At 40.3% G+C, this 18,838-nt stretch overlaps 2 protein-coding genes across 23 annotated transcripts in view; one reads left to right on the top strand and one right to left on the bottom strand.

The window, feature by feature from the left end:
• The window catches only part of Tm1 (tropomyosin 1), a 51,267-nt gene extending 42,062 nt beyond the window's left edge, over positions 1-9,205 (top strand). For 11 of the 21 annotated variants that reach the window (XM_076802462.1, XM_076802461.1, XM_076802460.1 and 8 more), the window contains one exon: positions 6,788-7,459. In XM_076802462.1, coding sequence (XP_076658577.1) covers positions 6,788-6,873 — 86 coding nt within the window. In that variant the 3' untranslated portion in view covers positions 6,874-7,459. Of the gene's footprint in view, positions 1-263; positions 3,833-6,787; positions 7,460-9,075 lie in introns of those variants that run through there. The other 10 variants (XM_076802457.1, XM_076802455.1, XM_076802454.1 and 7 more) reach the window with 5 other exon arrangements.
• A 4,442-nt stretch (positions 9,206-13,647) lies between these two features.
• Positions 13,648-18,838, bottom strand: part of LOC143362381 (LIM and SH3 domain protein F42H10.3-like) — a 52,241-nt gene continuing 47,050 nt past the window's right edge. For both annotated transcript variants that reach the window (XM_076802472.1, XM_076802473.1), the window contains 2 exons: positions 17,679-17,821; positions 13,648-16,798 (listed from right to left, as the gene is read on the bottom strand). In XM_076802472.1, the coding sequence (XP_076658587.1) occupies positions 16,619-16,798; positions 17,679-17,821 (323 nt within the window). In that variant the 3' untranslated portion in view covers positions 13,648-16,618. The remainder of the gene's footprint in view (positions 16,799-17,678; positions 17,822-18,838) is intronic.

The raw sequence follows: 18,838 nt of genomic DNA, 5'->3' as shown, positions 1-18,838 counted from the left end.
CTAACAATAAGTTAATTTACTCGCAGCGTTCGTCCGGGAAAAATTCCAGAAAGTGTACTTACCCATCGGGTTTGTTGCAAATTACCTAAAATTGTTTTCCCCCTTGAAAATGATCTAATACCGCCAACCACCGGCGAGAATCGCCGGCAAAATTGCAAAAAGCGTGCACCCTCATTGACTAACCACCCCGCGGAGTGGATTTTTGCATCGAACTAGCGTGGCTTGGCGTGTGTGCGCTTTCCTCTAACAAGTAATCTTTCCAGACGACCTCGGCGTCGAGAGAGAGAAAAACAAATTGCTCCAGGAGGAGATGGAAGCCACCCTGCATGACATCCAGAACATGTAGATCGTGTTTCGGGGCGGACAGAAACACGACTAAAAAAAAAATAATAAAAAGAAAACACACACACACGAATCAGAGAGAAAGAGAGAGTGAGAGTGAGAGTGAGAGAAAGAATCTGGGGGGACGGAGAGCGAGAGATAGGGTTAACGAACAAGAGGGAGAGAGAGACACGTTGGTGGCAGAGAGTGTTAGAGATAGAGGAACGATCGCAAAAGCAAAATGGCGCAGCGAAAATCGCCGTTCGAGCGAAAAAAAAAAAAAGAAACGATGGTTGACATTCTCGAAAAGAACACGCGGCGCGAGCGCTTTCGTGTGTACGGTGCACATCATCCCCCATTAACTTCCACGGACAAAACCACACGCAGTCCCTTTTAGAATAGAAACTCGCGCGTCTCTCCCCTTTCTTATTGTATCAGCAACAAGCCGGTTGCGCATTTCTTTTTCATGTGTATGCTCGTGTGTCCGATCGTATGAATCCTGACTGCTGCTGCACGCGCGTGTATCGTATGGGTGCGAGTGCGTTTGCGCTTTTGCGCGCTGCAAAAGCGAGACTAAGAGAGAAAGAGTGTGTGAGAGAGAGAAAGAAAGAAAGAGAGAGAGTGAGAGAAAGGCACGATGACGGCGAGATCGAGAAACGACGGATAAAGTTGGGGAGAAAAAGAAGGAAACATAGGGGTGCGTTTCGTCAAAGGGGACATTATCGCAAACCATTGTTTCTTCCCTTTTACAGCAGTCTTCTGATTTTTTTTTCTTTCGCATTCGACGTCCGAGTGGATTTTTTCCTTTTCCGCGAATCCACGTTCCCTCGATGACGATGAGACACATTCTTTGCGAGCGAAACGTTGCGAAAGGATCGAGCGATCGATCGATCAAGCGTGCACACTCGTCGAGGAGGAATTTCCAAGCGGCTGGGCCAGCTATTTGCTATTATTGACGCGTATAGCGGTTTCCATTGTCCGAGGACTTTGTATTCTCCTATTTTACCTCGATCACGCTGATGATCTCTTTCATAGCGTCTTTTTGGACACGCTGGATCCACAGTTGACGAAGTTACAAACCGAGATCTGGTTATCGCGTGTTTCCACCGTTGTTGGTGACAACAGTCTTCTAATTTTATGACGTGAGTTCCAACGTCCGTCGCCAATTGGAATGTACTGAGTTGTCCGTTGGTTGGATTAAAAGTGAACAATTCAATGTTCAATTGATTAAGACTTGACTGGTTCGATTTCGCGAAGAAATTTCTTCTCGACCGCTCGCAAGACTCCTTCTTCCACGAACAATCGTTCTTCCATTGTCAATATTCCATTGTTTGTTTCCTTTTTAAGAAAAAAAGAGTAATAACGCTCACTGCCAACATTCCTAGATAGAAGACGATTCGATTGCTTGGTAGAACAAAGTAGATGTAGCTAGGTGAATCGTATCTTAGCCCGCCACAGCCTGAAGTTTCTCATTAGTACCGCTGACGGCGACGTTCTACAATGAAGTTTTGTACCTTTGTACTCGAAATCTATACAACAGACTTCCAGCAGACGCGATTCGATCGAAACGAGCCTGTCATCCGATTCCTCGCGAAAAAACAAATCGAAACTGTCCTACAACAATTTCCCTTACGAACCTCCGTCTTCGACTAAATCGCGATCCAAAATTCTCGGAGAGCGCCGGTGCGCATGCTCCGTTGCTCGCGCGAACTTTAAACGCGATTTACTCCGGAACGGAGAGTCCTGTCGAAAAAATTCTTTCTACATTTCCGATGCAGTTTTTCGCGACGAATCGCGTTCGAGGTTGGCTCGAACCGCGTCTTTTAGGATTCGACTGTGTAATTAGCGAGACTCGGACCATTTTGGCAGATGATCTCGAGCTTGTTTCGGCAAGATCAGCCCCGATCGAGAACCTGTGATCACGGGACACATTCCTGGCTGGCGAGCATATGCATTTAACGAAAATCGATCGGCTCAGAGCTCCGGACGAGCGAATCGACGTTCAACAATCGTGCCTGTACATATTTATTCTAGATGTATAATCGAGCGGGGAACACGATTTCGTATACGAACCGTTGGTAGAGGGAAAGCGGGCCGAATCCGCGTGCAAACGAAAGGAAAATAATCGAACGGGAAAGAGGGAGAGAGAGAGAGAGAGATGGGAAATACAGAACTTCCATTCCGCGACGCATACTTATTCGCATGTTAGGTCCGCCGTCGACGCCGCTGATTCTCGCGAACGATTCTTGTCGGCGGGATAGACTCTTTTCTCCTCTTTGTCACTCGGAACTGCCCCGAACCGTTTCAGAACGCGGTTCACAATACTCGACGATCCTCGTTGGTGCGATTTTCATAGTGCGTATACTCCCCAATTGTCTTTTTGAAGTATGATCGCAGTTTGAAGACGCTGCTTACATAGTTGGAGACGCTGCTCTGCAATTGAGAGGCAACTTTTCTGTAATTTTTGTAATTGTTAAATTGACTGCTTTTAACGTTTCCCGTAAATTGACAGTCAATATCTATTCCATACTCAATGCATTATTTGAAATGCATGTTCATAGACTTCTGTATTCAATGTGAAACTTGTATCTTTTTCAAAAAGAGACATTTTTGAAATTATTGAACAATCTAATTCTAATTGGATAGTATTAGCAAGGTAAATTATGTGCCTACAACGAAACGTTGTAGTGGCAACAATAAGATTTCGTTTCCACAATCATGTATCCTATTTCTTCTTATGAAAACAAAGAATTTTGTTTCTCTGATAAATTGGCTGTATTGAAGGTGTGATGAAAAATGACAGTGTTGACATTATGCTTCTAATTATCGTATAATAAATGCACTGAAAAACATCATATTATCACCTTGTTTTAAATAGGATGTGGAACCAACAATTATAAAAAATGGAGTCCTCTTGATTGCAGGGAACGCTTCAATTCGTGCAATAACTTCAGTAGTTTCGTTAAAGATTCGATTCGTACTATCCGCACAGTCACGGAACGTTTCCGTTTCAGAATAATAATACTTCTTTTGTTCAGTTTCCGATATGTGTCCGTGCTGATGCGAACCGATAGTAGAAACACCTACATTAAAATGCATTAAAGAATGTTTGCTCGGTGCTGAACGTTCGCCGTACCGGGTCTGTGCGAATAGTACAAATCATTTGTTTTAAAAATTGATTTACTCGAGTGTGTTCAAACAGACATTTTGGGGAGAGGCCGTACGTTCTCCAGCACGACGATCGAAACGAAGAGAAAGCACAATAATTAAATGATTATCTCCACGCGTCCTATACCGTTAACGAATATAACGATTTTTGTTATTCCGATTTTTCACCGAAGAATGGCTGAAAGAAACAGAGAAAGAGAGAGAGGGAGAGGAAATAAAAGGGAAAGAATGTGTGCGAGAAAATTTGCGTGTCTGTCTCTGTATGCATGAGAGAAAGATTGTGAGAGAGAGGGAAGAGTATAAAAAAAAAGAATAAAAATAAACAAAGGAAACGCAGATACTTGAGTTCACGAGAGAGTTTTAGTTTATTAATTTACTTAATATTAATAAAAACGAATGGAACGATAATAACACTAATATCATTGTAATGATAATGATTATTATATATATTGCTATTATTATAAAACTGTTTATAATATATATTTTAATTTTGAAAAAATCAGTGTGTCGTTTTGTTTTTTTTGTTGTTACGTTGTTTTACGTCAAGCTAACGTTAATCCACCACTACTCCCACAACCCCCCCCCCCCCGCCACCCATGCTACCCTAAAACCCTTGACAACCTTTTCTCGAACGTTAACAACTGACTGCAACGTGTTCCACGCGAATAACAACGCTGCGTTGTGTTAGACAGTCGTGTGTAGTTGTTGCATGCCTCGTACAACGCCAAGGACCTGTGGTACGTATCAATACGGAAACAACGGTGAGTAAAGTTGCTTGTATTTTTTCATGGCTATCTTCACATCGGGAAATTAATACGTACTCGCCTTGCATGACTCCGTCCACTTCCGGTTTTCTCGTTCTCCGATCCCCTGTTATCTTTTTTCTCACATGGATAGTTAGCTCATTTTATTTTCCGAGCTGAACCAATTTTCGAAGCGGTTGGACGTAGCAAACAAGCTCTGTCAAGAATAATTTCGTTCTCTACGCGAACAGTATTACTAAATGATAAATACTAGTAGACTGTTAAAGATTGAAAATATTTCAGGACTATTCAAAATTGAAGATTAAAGATTCGATTAAAGTATACTTCAGGAGATTTTCAAGATGGATTTTTATCTTAAAGTTTGGAGGATGTAGGACAGCAAATAATTAAATGATTTAGTTCCCAAGACTATTAAAAGGCCATTAATTAGTAAAAGTGTGCTCGAAGTCAATTGTAGCACTTGTCAATAGTGTAATAATTTGTTAAATTATTGAATCAGTTGCAGCAGATTTTGAAACTCACAAGACAGTTACATATTTATTGTGTCCTTGAAAGTAGAGAATTAGTTTTAAGTTACGGTGCCTAGAAAAATGCAATATCTATTAATTTATTATATTATGCTCGAATTCAGTTATAGCAAGTTTCTAGCTGTTCTAGCATTAACATCGGGCAAATATTTACGTAAACTAGTAAGATTAATAGTGATTTCAACGCATGGTATCCATCATACTACAATCTGGAGAATCGAAATTATCAGAGCTTCACAATCGTTGCTTCAATCCCACATTTTCAACGCAATCTTCAATTTCATCGGAAATAAAAACGATAAAATGTGTAACCATTCTCAGCTATTACAAGGAGTCCTAGTTTCCACGTGAAAAAGCTAAAGTCAATAGTCTAGAATCAGCTCTCATTTTATGTTTCTCTCAACGTATGAACCGCCAATTAGGCAATCAAATTTCCATAGACAACTGCATGAAAGAAATAGCATAGTCTAATTGTAAGAATAATTGTAGACTTCATGCTCCTCTCGATCAACGCGGATCCTAGCCAATTACAGGATTCTACATTCTAGACATATTAGATAGAAACTAACTAACAATCTAGAGAGTACTTTATATTTTATACGAGACGACTAACAATTATAAATCTGAGCAATATTTCTGATATATAATATTATATAGTTTTAATGATTTACTGGATGTTCGACGTTTTCAGGAAAATTTCACAGACCACATATCATTCATTCTAATACCTCATCCTCGTTGACAGACTCGACACTGACTCCCCTCTAATCCTCTTCATAAATTCTTCGCAAGGCTTTATTCGAACACTGAGCTTGCTAAACAATACGAAATCGAAACTACTGTTCACGGGACAGCCGGTGCAGACGATTACAAGAGCGAATCGTGCGCGCCAAAACGCTTTTCGAATAACATTGCGAATACTTGCAGATGAAATGGTGGCTGAGAAGGAGAAATTCAAGGAGATCGGGGACGGCTTGGACCAGGCGTTCCAGGAGCTCTACGGCGTCTAACGAGCCAACTAACCGCAACCCTTCTAACGCTTCGATAAAAAAATCATCACATATCAAACAAACTATCGATCATAACTTTTTCATAGTCTCGCTTGCTCTTAACAATCTTAATCTGTAAGTTACTTGCGCTACGCTTTTTTAACACAACTTTCCCATCGACGCCTAACCGATTCATCGTTCAAAGAGTCGAACACAAGCGACTGCCTTATCCGCGACACCTTATCACACTGATAACCCTCTTCGATGAGCCATCCTGTTTTTCTTGTCTTACGCCGCGAATTTTTTGACGATTTTTTCATATCGACAATCGTGCCGCAATGGGTTAACAGAATTATTGTAGTATTTTTTGTTTCTAATTTTTACTCGAGTCATTGGAATTATTTTGCTTGAATTTTCGGATATATTTTACTTGAATCATTGGAATTACTTTGCTTGAACCTTTGACATTATTCTACTCGAATCACATTGGAATTATTTTGCTTGAATCTTCGAATATATTTAATTCGAATCATTGGAATTATTTTGCTCGAGTCTTCGGATATATTTAACTCGAATCATTGGAATTATTTTGCTCGAGTCTTCGGATATATTTAACTCGAATCATTGGAATTATTTTGCTTGAGTCTTCGGGTATATTCAACTCCAATCATTGAAATTATTTTGCTCGGATCATTGGATGTATTTAACTCGAATCATTGGAATTATCTTTCTCGAGTCTTCGGATATGCTTTACTGGAATCATTTGTGTTATTTGAATCCATGGCACTATTTTGCTAGAAGTTTTGTAGCCACGTCGAAGTCCCGAGCTGTTTCACTTTTTCTAACAAAGACAAGAAGTTCATGTTTGCACTAATTTTCATACTTCACGAGATGCAGAGTACCATTGGAGGAATAAACGAGTTCCCAGAACACAGACACACCTTAGTTATAAGAACGCAATTTCTGGACGTGTTTTCTCTGGTATTCGATTATTAACATCACCGTTTTTACCTTGCAGACGAGCTTGTACACGAGAAAGAAAAGTACAAATACATCTGCGACGATCTGGACCTTACTTTCACCGAATTGATCGAGAAGAATTAATCGATAGTCGGCGATCGAACGTGTCCATCGGCCGTCGAGGATCATTGGCCGCCATCGTAAAGGAACGACCGGATACGATCATGGTCGTTTTACCGAGCCAACTCGCTTACGCGTAACTTTGTTATTGTAACCAACAACAAAAAAAGAAAGAAGGACTACGTTTCACCGAAAAAGAGAACCGAAAAAATACGCGATCAATCCGGGTCTTGTGTATTTTTTATTTGTTCATCGACGACTCTGGTCTGCGTTCTTTATTCGTTCGTTTTCTTTTTTTTTTGTTTTTCTCTCTTCTTTTCCTCTTCTTTTTTTTTTAAGTTAATCGACTCCCTCGATCTAGAATCGCAGTCACGGTTTGTGGATCCGTTGTTTTCGGTATTTTCTATATTTTCTGTCCCACTTGCTCGGTAAGTACTCGCTTACGGGGTTTTCATACGGATATCGAAAGGAAGCGTCGATCCATGTAACCGGACAGACCCAGGCTAATAAAGATTCAGCCCAGAAACGGTGTATTTATTCTATCAGCGGATTATCACCCGAAGATATATTGTCCAATCGACCATGTTGCAATAAAAAGATCTGAGAATTACGTGATTGTTAATCTTCAAACACCTGAATTCAATTGCAATCCCTCTCCGAATTGAACCCTTTGCACTTCGGTTACGAGCTGAACCATACGCTCGATGGTAATAATTACCACACTATGTTTATTTGTACTAAAATGAAGCAAATTAACAGAGAAAATAAAAATTTTGTTCCGATAAGAGAAGATTCTTGTTTCTCAAGAATTTCCTTTGAAAAATTAGGGTTGATGATGGCGTCAATAAATGCTCGAAGTGCTGAGGGTTAACTTTTCGACAACACTGAACAACTAGTCTGTAAGGGTGTAATTTATAAACATTTTCCTATGGGGAAGTAAATATAGAAATATAAGAAACCTATGTCTTTAGTAATTATTGAAAGGTTGGACTGATTAACAAACCCTACTAACGACGACAACTTGTTCCTAGCTCCCTTACTAATCTAAAACCTCTCTCTCTCTCTCTCTCTCTCTCTCTCTCTCTCTCTCTCTCTCTCTCTCTCTCTCTTTAACGACACTAAGCTGCCCTAAATAATAAAACTTCTGTTATTCTTCAAGTGTCTAAACTTAAAAACATGCACTAACTTTCTCAAGTTCTAATTATCTTGTAAAATATTTAAGACACGAAACAATGTTCATGAAGAATCATGTTCATTTAAAAACTATAAAATTTGTTTCGTACATATTTTAAAAGATAATGCTTTATAGTCTATATATACGGCACCGTATCATTTAAATGTTTAATTTTCTGCACAAGTATTTAGTACATTATATCCGTATCATAATTGTGTAACAATAAAAATAACATTTTTGAAATTACAAAGATCTTGCCAAGAGAAATGAAACAACAAATTCAAGCACATATACCCCGTGTCTAAATAATTTCAAGCTTGTTAATTTTATAAGGCAACACATACCAGTTACTTTTAGTGTTTACAGACTAAAGCTTCATTGAGTAAACTTAGTATTACCTACTGGTGCTCATCACCATTACCTAATTACACTAAAGTCTTGATCTAAACCGGATTCTCGGATCCGTGTTTCGACATATGTACATAGTGTAGGGCCAGTGTCTCCAGATGAGGGGAGGGAGCACGAATCGATGGGGAAAAGTTACCCTCTCTCTGAAGAAAGGGAAGAAGGAGTTAGAAGGGCGCGGTAGAAGGGGAAATTAGAGTGGGGGAAGAAGTCTTGATCTGGCGACCGTGTGCACGGCTACTATTTTTTGTGACCTTACCGACCGTACCGAACGTAGAAAAGGACGGCGCACTGTATAGCGTCAATTAAATCACTAAATACAATTCAAATTATATCGTGTTTAGTGTCATTTAAAAGTCCCATAAAAAAATAATGAAAAATAAAGAAATTTGTAACTGAATTAGTAGTAGTTCACCCGTGGTTGGACCCGGTATAGGATTACCCTCTCTTCCTCCGATTAGTATACCGCTCGCGGAGGGGTTAGGCAACTGACTAAGATCGTACAGCTCCGTCCGGCTTAGATCAAGACTTTACTGTGGTACTCATTGCCATCCTCCGAACTTCAAACCCCCTCTTCCACACCCAATTAACAAAACATCTAACACCGTCCAAACTAATGCCAAATTCCCAACCTTTTTGCATTGCAGATGTGGTGGTAAACGAGCGCTGTAAGTACAAAGCGATCGCCGACGAGATGGATCAGACGTTCGCCGATCTTGCCGGATATTAGCAGCCTTGAAGCAGCATTTCTCGAAAAAAAAGGAACGGGGGCGTAAACTACGTGCATACACATGCGTAAACACGACACACACACACCTATAATTGCGTATACCTAGACAACAAACAAGAGAAAAAGAAAACGGACGAAAAAAAAGATATATCGTACGAAAGAACCATGCCACGGTAAAAAGAGACACTGCCAGCACGCGGACCTTTCAACGCACGACGCCCAAAAATGAAAACTATTGTTCATCCCCAAGACAAGAAACAAAAGGACGCCCTGGCGTCTTCTAAGTGACACCTGCACAGCGAGATGGATCGCCGAGTGTGTCGATCATCGGTCATCGATCTTTAGATTTCGTTTAAATGATTTATTATTCTTGAGCGATAGAGAGGAATTTAAGTCGTGAAGATTTTTTTAGCAGTCCATGATAGTTCTCTTTTTAGATTGGATAACTGTAATATGTAGGATTATTAACGGGGTACTCTTGTAGACTTTTTATTGTCGAGCAACAAGATTAACATTCTGTTTTTGGGGTCGCAAAATTGTGAATTTAGGTCCAAAGATTGCCTGAGCATTCCATGACAGTTCCATTTTTAGATTTGATATTTTGGGACGTAATTTTTTATATCTACTGTCTTAGATTCTTTATTTTTAAGCAAATAAGTTTGATAACCTGTTTGAAGTTCACTGAAAATACTGTTGTAGCATGACTGTCTAATTTTTAAACTTGACCACTTCGAGACGTGATTTTTGGCACTAGATTTTTATCTTGAATGATCTACTCAGCAATTTATTTGAAACCTTAACAAATAAGATCTAAAGATTTTTATCACGATAGTTTTGAGTCGAAGGATGAGATGTAATTTTTTATTCAGTCATTTTCTATTAGTGTTCGAAGTGTTATAAACTCGCTTAGAATATCTTGAGAATTGATTTAGGAATTAGTTAACTTTCAGACTGAAATCCTTCCGTTTCTTCAGCAAAGATTGCATCGTTAATTTGTAAAGCTTCTTAGTTAGTGCAACATGTATTCGAATCTCTTGTTTTTATAGTTTAAGCCAGTAATGATTTTCCGAAAAATTTCTTACCTTTACTGAATTGTTTACTGAAATGTTTTTGTAGCTTTTGTTAGAAGAATTCCGTTCTTCCTTTATTTTATAAAGACTTGTACCCCCAACATAAAGAGACAACGTAACCCAATTATGAACCACCATCCACGTGACTGCAAACCATATTGACGATTAAAAATGGCGTGCTGTCTCTTGTCAGTATTTTCTTCTATATCGATTTCTCTCATTATGCGCTCTACGCACTCCTTTCTCATTTAACGACATTTTAATTGTAAACGATATTTTAACACGTTCACAATCCATTGCCTCATACTTATACGAAGATTTAGACTAAAATGTAGCACACATATTTAGGCAACAATTTCTACAAGTAAAGTTAACTTTAAAGCCTGTTTAAAATTTGTAGAATAGAATAGTGTAATCGACTTAAGAGGAGACTTGTCATTTTTAAAAGAGTCATTGACTTTTTCTGGTGCTCGAGCTTAGGATACTCGGACTGTGAACGTGTTAAGGACAGCGAACCTGTTCACGTTTCGTCGAACAAAGGTTCTATCTTGTTTGAATGGATTCATCGCTGTGTAGGCAATCCCCGTTGCATTTCACCCCTAATCGCCCATGGCTCCACGCTCGCCAACGAGTTGGTCGTTCAGTATAGCTTGCCACCGCACCATTAACTATGTCGTCACGTACCTGCCATCATTTCTCGCCCTGAAAGAAACGGCTTTACTTCGTGCCAAGAAATCACGCCAGCCTCCGGCGTGCGCCGGGAGCAAGGGTTAAACCGATGTCCATATCGTCGAAACGAGACTCTCCAATTAGCGCGAATACTTAGGAATGATAATCGAGGAAAGTCTGGTAGCGTCGCGACAAACAGGAAAGTCGAGTTGCTAGGAATCGTCTCCGAAATCGCGTTCCATCGAGGAAAAAAGGTAAAACAAGCAGACTCGTGCATTTCGTCGGTGCGATCGAGGAACGCGATCCATCGATCATATCAGCCGTGTCTTTTAGTATTTAAGTTCGCTGTTGCATCGATCCCCAGACTGCGAAACATGCAAAATTAAAAATAATAGTAATAAAAGCAAAATTTAAAAAAATAATATTAATTATGATTAATTAATTAAATTAGACATTTCCTTCTTCAATAATTTCAGTGAGTTGCATCGGTTCTATAATTTTCCCGATTGTTTTACTTTTTGTAAATTACACCCACCAAATTTTCTCATAAAATGCATAAAGTTCGCAGTCTTTTGATCACGTGTCGTCGTTCCACGCTTGCTTCATATCGCCAAAACATTATATTTCGCGAAGAAAAATTTTGGACGCTTCGGGTTCTGTTGTCTTTCGATCGAGGCGTTGATTTCTAGGTAAATTGTCGATCGTTGTTGCTGAGTTGGGGGGATGCCTGTAAACAAACGATTGCGAATTGATCTGACGGAATTAGAAAAAGTGTTTCCAGTTCAACGATTTTTTGTTAGCCGAATTTTTCGATAACCAGACGCGTCACCGTCAATTGCCAATCGCGACCAGCTCCGCAACAGAATTGGGCATTTTTAACAAACAGATTCTTAAATCTTTCGCTTTTGTAACCTCGATTTGTTCTCGAAATTGATTGCTCGTTAGATGAGACGAATCGTTGCTTGAGTAATCGTGGGAAACATATTCTTCGCCCAAGTCTGTTCCACGCAGCTCAGTGTCTAAAATGCGCACCGATCGCTGCGACTTCAGTTTTATACAAGATTAACCCGTCTACTGTACTTATATCACTTTCAATAAATCTGCATTTTTTATACCTGAATGCCGATCCCGTTAATTGCTGTTTGTGTTCAGTTGCGAAGCGTTCATTCGTTGTGCTGCTTCTCGTTTTGTTTCATAATGACTGCCATTTAAGACTACACTCATCTTTTCAACCTAACAAATTATTGAAATGAAGATTTTGCTCAATTTATGGAAATAGATTAATTTTTTAGTTAGTCCTTGTACGATCCTTCTGAATGGTTTTGTAAAAATCTTGAGAGAATGCTTCCACTATTTTCGTAGCCATTATGCGTAACCTGATTTTATGCGATAATGTTCAAAGAGAGTGTCCTGCTCCAAAAAATTCAATTCTAATTATTAAAAATTTGTACACAGACTTTTATGTTCCATTATACATGAAATAATCTTCGAATGCAACGATGAATAAAGTCGGGAAGGGATCAATAACGAGTCAACAAGTTTACATAACATATTCATTGTTTATGATCTCGTTTCATAATATAATATTATCTGCTTTAAACAACACTAATATATATATCTATATATATATTTCTGTATGTTTCTCATTCATAATCGTAGATCGTCTCGTCGGCGTTCTATTAATTACAAAAAAGAAAGAAAAAGGAAAGTATCGCTAACACGTTTCCAAAAATATGAATACATATATCTCTCTGTCTCTGCTCGCTGTATCACGAAGTGTCGAACGACGGTCCCGCAATGCGCTCATTTAACAACATTGCTGATCATCCGATCAGTTTCTCTCGTCGTTTCGCAATTTCATCTAAACCTCCTAATCTCAGGTAAGAAATGCATGCGATTACGTTTCTCGGGCTAGCGAATTTTCACAGAAACTTGAAAAAGTAGAAAGGAAAGAAGGAAAGAATCTCCACGATGGCGGCAAGAGACTACTCTTCGTTGCCGAAGACGCTCCTCGATCCTTTATAATTATTATCTGTACATCAACTGGACGTTAGGCGAGTAGAAAACTATTCTATGAAGATCGAGAGACCATCGCGGAGATCGCTCTCGTATTTAATCTGGATCCTATTATGCGGGAACTTGTTCCAGAACGCGATCGAATCCTTCCGGCGCTGTTTTGTGTTCGAATAAAAAACTATACGAGATAATCTACGGGTTGATAACTGTGTAACTGCATGCAGTTACCATGTAAATTTATCTATATAAAGTAAATTAACCAGCGATGTGGGTTTCGTGGTATAATTTTGATATTCTCTTCGAAACGAAGCGTTTACATTATTGGTTTCCGAAGTATATGGAAATAAATAATACTAATAAAAGATTATTTACAATAGGTATTGTCATATTGTTACTCATTTCAAGAGATTCTTGATGCCTGAAAGATCCCATGCCAGTTCTGGAGGAAACAGAATTTAACTTTACTTTTGCCCTCAACCGATTGAAATTAATTTTATTTATTGCATCTCTTAATTGATAGAATTTCATTTACGTTCAGTTCTTTGAACCTCGAACTTTTCTTTTACTCAAACGAAAAATTTCGTTGCAGAATATCCTGTAGACATTTCTTCGCTACCATCAAGATGGCGTCACCTGTTAGCACGAGCGCTGCTCCGGTGATTTCAATGCCTGGTCGAGCGTCATCGTCGTGTCTAACATTTTTTACAGTTTATTTGTCTCACTTTTTGAAAATCCTAAACTATCTTATTTGCTCGTCAACGTCATCGCTTTTATCCAAATATTTTTTAACAATATTTTAAACTCGTTGGTCGTTTGAAATTAAGGCACGTACGAATGTGAATAGATATATCAAAGTTTCGTTGATAGATTTCTTAATCGGTCAAGTGGTTCACAATGCAGCACTGCAATTTAAGCCACTATAATATTGTCTAACTTCGAACTCCTGTTTACGTAACTTCTACCACCCTAAAAATATTTATTCATCGCGTTTCCTACAATATAGTGATGATGACAATAATTATTATTCCTAAAAAGAATCTTAGAAAGATTTAAGGGGTGCCGAAGTGATTTACCCCGAACAATAGCAAGTTAAATCCAAAAGATCACAGTGAAAGTATCCGAAAAAACAGGACGCAACGTTCCAATACCTCTATCCAGCGCCGGAAGGATTTTAGAAAGCCGAAGAAGCGTACTTCGCGTGATAAAACTGCACAGCTATTAGGTAAATGCTGGTTAATGTCGTTAATTAATGAGAACAGCGGTAATCAAGTTTTCAACGGCCGTTACTTTCCTCTGTAGTTCATCGTCGAACAGGCAAAATTGTAACGAAACAACTCCTCGTATCAACAATAACATTACGCTCATCTCGTTAACCTAACTAGATTTCACTTTCAAAAAATATAGTTCTATATAAAAAAAAAAAGAATTCGGGAGAAGTCGAAAGAGACAAAAAAAAAGGGAAAATAGAAAGAAGATGATATCGTTCAACTCGCGGGCCACGTATACTCGACGAACAGACACGTGCTGCTCGCGAATCTCTTTCTTTCCTGGTCCGATCTGGATCAATCCTGGATCGATTCGATCGGATCGTTTCTAATTAGGGATCTACGTATATAAGGCACATTCGTTCCTTCTGGATCACAATGAACGGTGCGGCGTAGCGTAGCCTGCGCCATTTCCTCGTTAAAAAATTGACACGTTCGGATATTGTCGGTCCCTCCGATAAATAATAACTGTTTGAACGTTAACAACATTCCGTGGACGGTTCACGAACAATTGGCAACGTTCCCAAGGCAATGGACAGAGACTGATGGGCGAAAATCATCGACGATCGTCGAGGATCATCGACGATACGCATGCACATACGAAATTCTGCGTACGTCTCGCGATTCGTGTTCTTAACCCTTAAGCGAACTACATATGCTACCGATGCATTATGCAATTTTAATAATTCTCGCAGCAGTACTGGGAGCAAATGTGATTCTTCTTACAATAAATAAACTCCTTAATATATTTTTTTTTTCCTCGCTATCTGAAGATTTACAGACGACCGAAATGTACAAACAAATTTAAAGCTTCACCAACTATAATTAAGGAGGAGAACAGATAAAAATTAGTGTGGAAAATATAAAAATGAACTAAAAACAATCTCAAATGAGCTAATCTTCCAAATTCATCTCCAGAAGTTCACTCGAGGGTTAAAAATCGAAACGGGACCAGAAACCATGAACCTTCCTGGGCTCTCTCGCGAATAGTCAACGACAACAACAGTGTGGAATTAAAATAAAAAACAGAGTGGAATCCTCGAAGCAGCGGAATGATCTCAACAAAGCTCGCAATGAGATGCGGCTACGATAAAACAACGGTGTTTCGTCCGGTTCCTCGTGTAGTTCGTGAAAGGCACTTTTGCGAGGTGTTTCAGGCGAATCGAAATTGGTCCCATACGTGGAATAGCTCATCCAATCGGCGACTTGAATGCGAGCACTCGGTTGCTCAGAAAGAGAGAGAGAGAGAGTACGAGAGAACGATCGATTCTCTGTATCGCGAAACAACTTCGTTCCCCGAGTCCTTCAAAACACTCCCCCAAAAAATGAAGATCGACGATTTCGAATAAAAACAACGGACGGGACGAATCGAGACAACCGGGATCTCGATTCATCGATCTCGGACTAAATTCGCAGACCTCTCCTCGCAGATCTCTCGATCTCTCGATCTCTCGTTTCGCGAAGAGATCTCTGCAAATGGTCTAGAACTCTTTACTTTGCAGATCTCTCAATTGTGGATCTTCTCGCGAAGAGATCTCTGCGACCGGTCTGGTACCATTTAATTCGCAGACTTCTCTCCGCGGATTTCTCGATTTTGAATCTGTTTCGCGAGATCTCTGCGACCGGTCTAGGACTAATTAATACGTAGATCTTTCCGATTATGGATTTGTTTCGCGAAGAGATCTCTGCGACTGGTCCAGTACTATTTAGTTTGCAGATCTTTTCGCGAAGAGATCTCTGCGACCGGTCTGTTGGCATTTAATTCGCAGAGATCTCGGTTTTGGATCTGTTTCGCGAAGCTCTGCAAATGGTCTAGAACTATTCACTTTGCAGATCTCTCAATAGTGGATCCTCTTGGGAAGAGATCTCTGCGACCGGTCTGGTACCATTTAATTCGCAGACTTCTCTCCGCAGATTTCTCGATTTCGGATCTGTTTCGCGAGATCTCCGCGACCGTTCCAGGACTAATTAATACGCAAATCTTTCCGATTATGGATTTGTTTCGCAAAGAGATCTCTGCGACTGGTCCAGTACTATTTAACTTGCAGATCTTTTCGCGAAGAGATCTCCGCAACCGGTCTAGGACTATTTAATTCGCAGATCTCCCGGTTTTGGATCCGTTTCGCGAGGAGACCTCTAGTCTAAACGCAGTTAGGCGACCGCGATCGCAGAGATTCGAGCGATCGTCGAGCAACGGGAGGGAAGACGTCGACTGGCGCGGCTTCCGTCGTCTTTTCTGATCATCGTTTTCCTTTTGGCAGAGCCTTCACCCTGTGCACCCTGTTCACTGTCCGTCTATGCGCGGTTCACGCGCGCCACTATTGTCGTTCGCTCGGGTTTCTTTATCTTTTGTTGTTCGAGTGCCCCGACCACCGCATGCGGGAAAACGAGGACGATGAGGACACGTAACACTCGAAGGGTGATTCCTTCTTTGATTCGTTTAGATCTGAGCCGGCTCGACGTAGTTCGCTGGCAGCATGCCGTGGCGGCCCGTGCGCTGCACCAGACCGGTCATCCAGCCCTCGTCGATGGCCGTGCAGTTTACGATCAGATCGCCGTCGCAGAAGCTCACTTCGTCAAGGTCCTGGGCCTCGTAGTCGTACATCGCCCGGTACACTCGCTGGAAAACGGAATTCGTTAACACTTTGATCAGCTGGTCGTGAATCTGCGTTTTGTAAACCGTTTCGAAGAGATTCAGATCGTTCGAGAGAATTGCTCTTGCCTTCTCGTTATTTGTGCAAACGGATACAGGGGGGCGTGGCTTCGTTGCTCTTGGACTTTGGGGAGCTGGCACGGTGCCACAGGGGGCAGCTTGGGCACAAGTTTAGGTATTACATTCTCTAGGAATCTTACTAGAGAAGCTACTACTGGAGATTACTGTAATCCTCTATTCTGAATTTTTCCTTTTTCACTAGCAATAAGTAAATGTTTATGATGCTCTCCCTTTGTGGATTGCTCCGGTGGGCGGGGCTTCGTTGCTCTTAAAGTTTGTGCCCGTATATTCACCTCATAATAATACTATATTAGAGAATACTCGAAGTTGAAAACCTCTAACTTTATTCGAACTTGTCTCCATTACTATGTAAAATATCCGAATAAACCAAACAGCAAATAGTACCTACACATTATCTTTACATCGTATAATTTTTTCAAAATTTTGGGTTAATCGTCGAGGTTAAAAAAATTACGATGAATTTAATTAGTGCCCTGAGCTACCCCCAGGACTTGAAGGTATGGAATAAAAATATTGTTTTGCTTCTTTTTTTAAAATGTTGTTAGGGTAAGTTGTCCCAATGTAGCAGACATTACAAAATTTATTACCACTAGATTATGAACTCTGTGGGGTTGCAATAAAAACAGCAAAATGAATTGAAGTTTCTTTGAGCCTGAATGTAATCAGACATTTTTGCCAAGATTTGCAAAAACCATCGATTCAAATCAGATTCTGCCATTTATCTTTGTGAAATCATAAAATTGTTGTAAAGGGTTCGTTAACTTACCCCGACGTTGGTGGGTGGAGGTGGCGGCGGTTGATGTTGTGGAACATGGTTGTTGTTCGTGGCGGGCGTCAACGATCCATAGTACTCGTTCAGAGGGTCTATGTCCGCAACGGAGCCGATCTTTCTTGTTGGTGGATTCGTCACTAGAACGATTTACTTGATCATTTACCGGGCAATAGCCATCAATCAACATAATCTCGTTGAAATCATCCTTGGAAACCAACAACCGACAGTGAAACCATCCGAGAAACGAATGTTAACAGGCTCGAAAACGGTGTCGAACGAGTTCCCGGTACGGTATGTACTGTGCAACGAAAATGGTGAACAAACACGCCGCGAAAGCGGTAAGTGCGCAACAAGATACGATGAAAAAATGAAGGATACTTTGACACGAAACGGAGAGAAATACTGTCGGGACCAGCCACCGTTAGCTACAGAACAACTCTCTTGACTCCGTATTAACTGCACACACAAGGAATGGAAAAGAAAAAAAAAAGACAAAGAACTCACCGAATGCAACGAAATGAAACGAAACAGAGTGTGCACATATACATTTGTGTATTAGAAACGCAACATCCAAACGATAGGCGTTCGAGACCCGGTGTGCATTGTCCGCGGGAGAAGGTAATAATTGACGTTACAATAGGAGCGGCCCAAACCGTATCCACCTATTCGAACTAATCCAATTAAAAGCCGATCTATTGAAACTAACTGCTACCGGTTGCGCAACCAATGGCCAACCCATATGGCCACTCGCGCACAGAATAGGGCAATGATATACACCGCTCAACTATTGTTTCACTCGGCGTTCCATTTACCATGATAAACATATCCGAATAAATTTCATTTTGTTCCAAAGACTCGTTTCAATCTGGTGACGCTTTATCTTCTAATTTCGAGTTTCGTTTTCGGGGAACGTTAGCCATTGCTAGACTGCGGATCTTTATGCAGAATAAAAATGGTATGTATAAGTTACACTTATATCATTACACTTATTTTCGTCAGAAATGCATAAGATCCACAATCTAGCCCAGAGCTGTTCAACGTCTGCCCGTTCGGGCAGCGATTTTCTTGCCCTGGGCGTACACAGATCGGCGGGCACGAAGCCACGCCCCTGCGGGCGAGGCTGCATGTATTAGCCGCACGCGTTGTCGCAGCTA

Source organism: Halictus rubicundus, chromosome 17, assembly GCF_050948215.1.
Source record: "Halictus rubicundus isolate RS-2024b chromosome 17, iyHalRubi1_principal, whole genome shotgun sequence".
Taxonomy (NCBI): domain Eukaryota; kingdom Metazoa; phylum Arthropoda; class Insecta; order Hymenoptera; family Halictidae; genus Halictus; species Halictus rubicundus.
The sequence above is the reverse complement of the archived record's forward strand: the minus strand, read 5'-3'. Positions and strand labels throughout refer to the sequence as shown.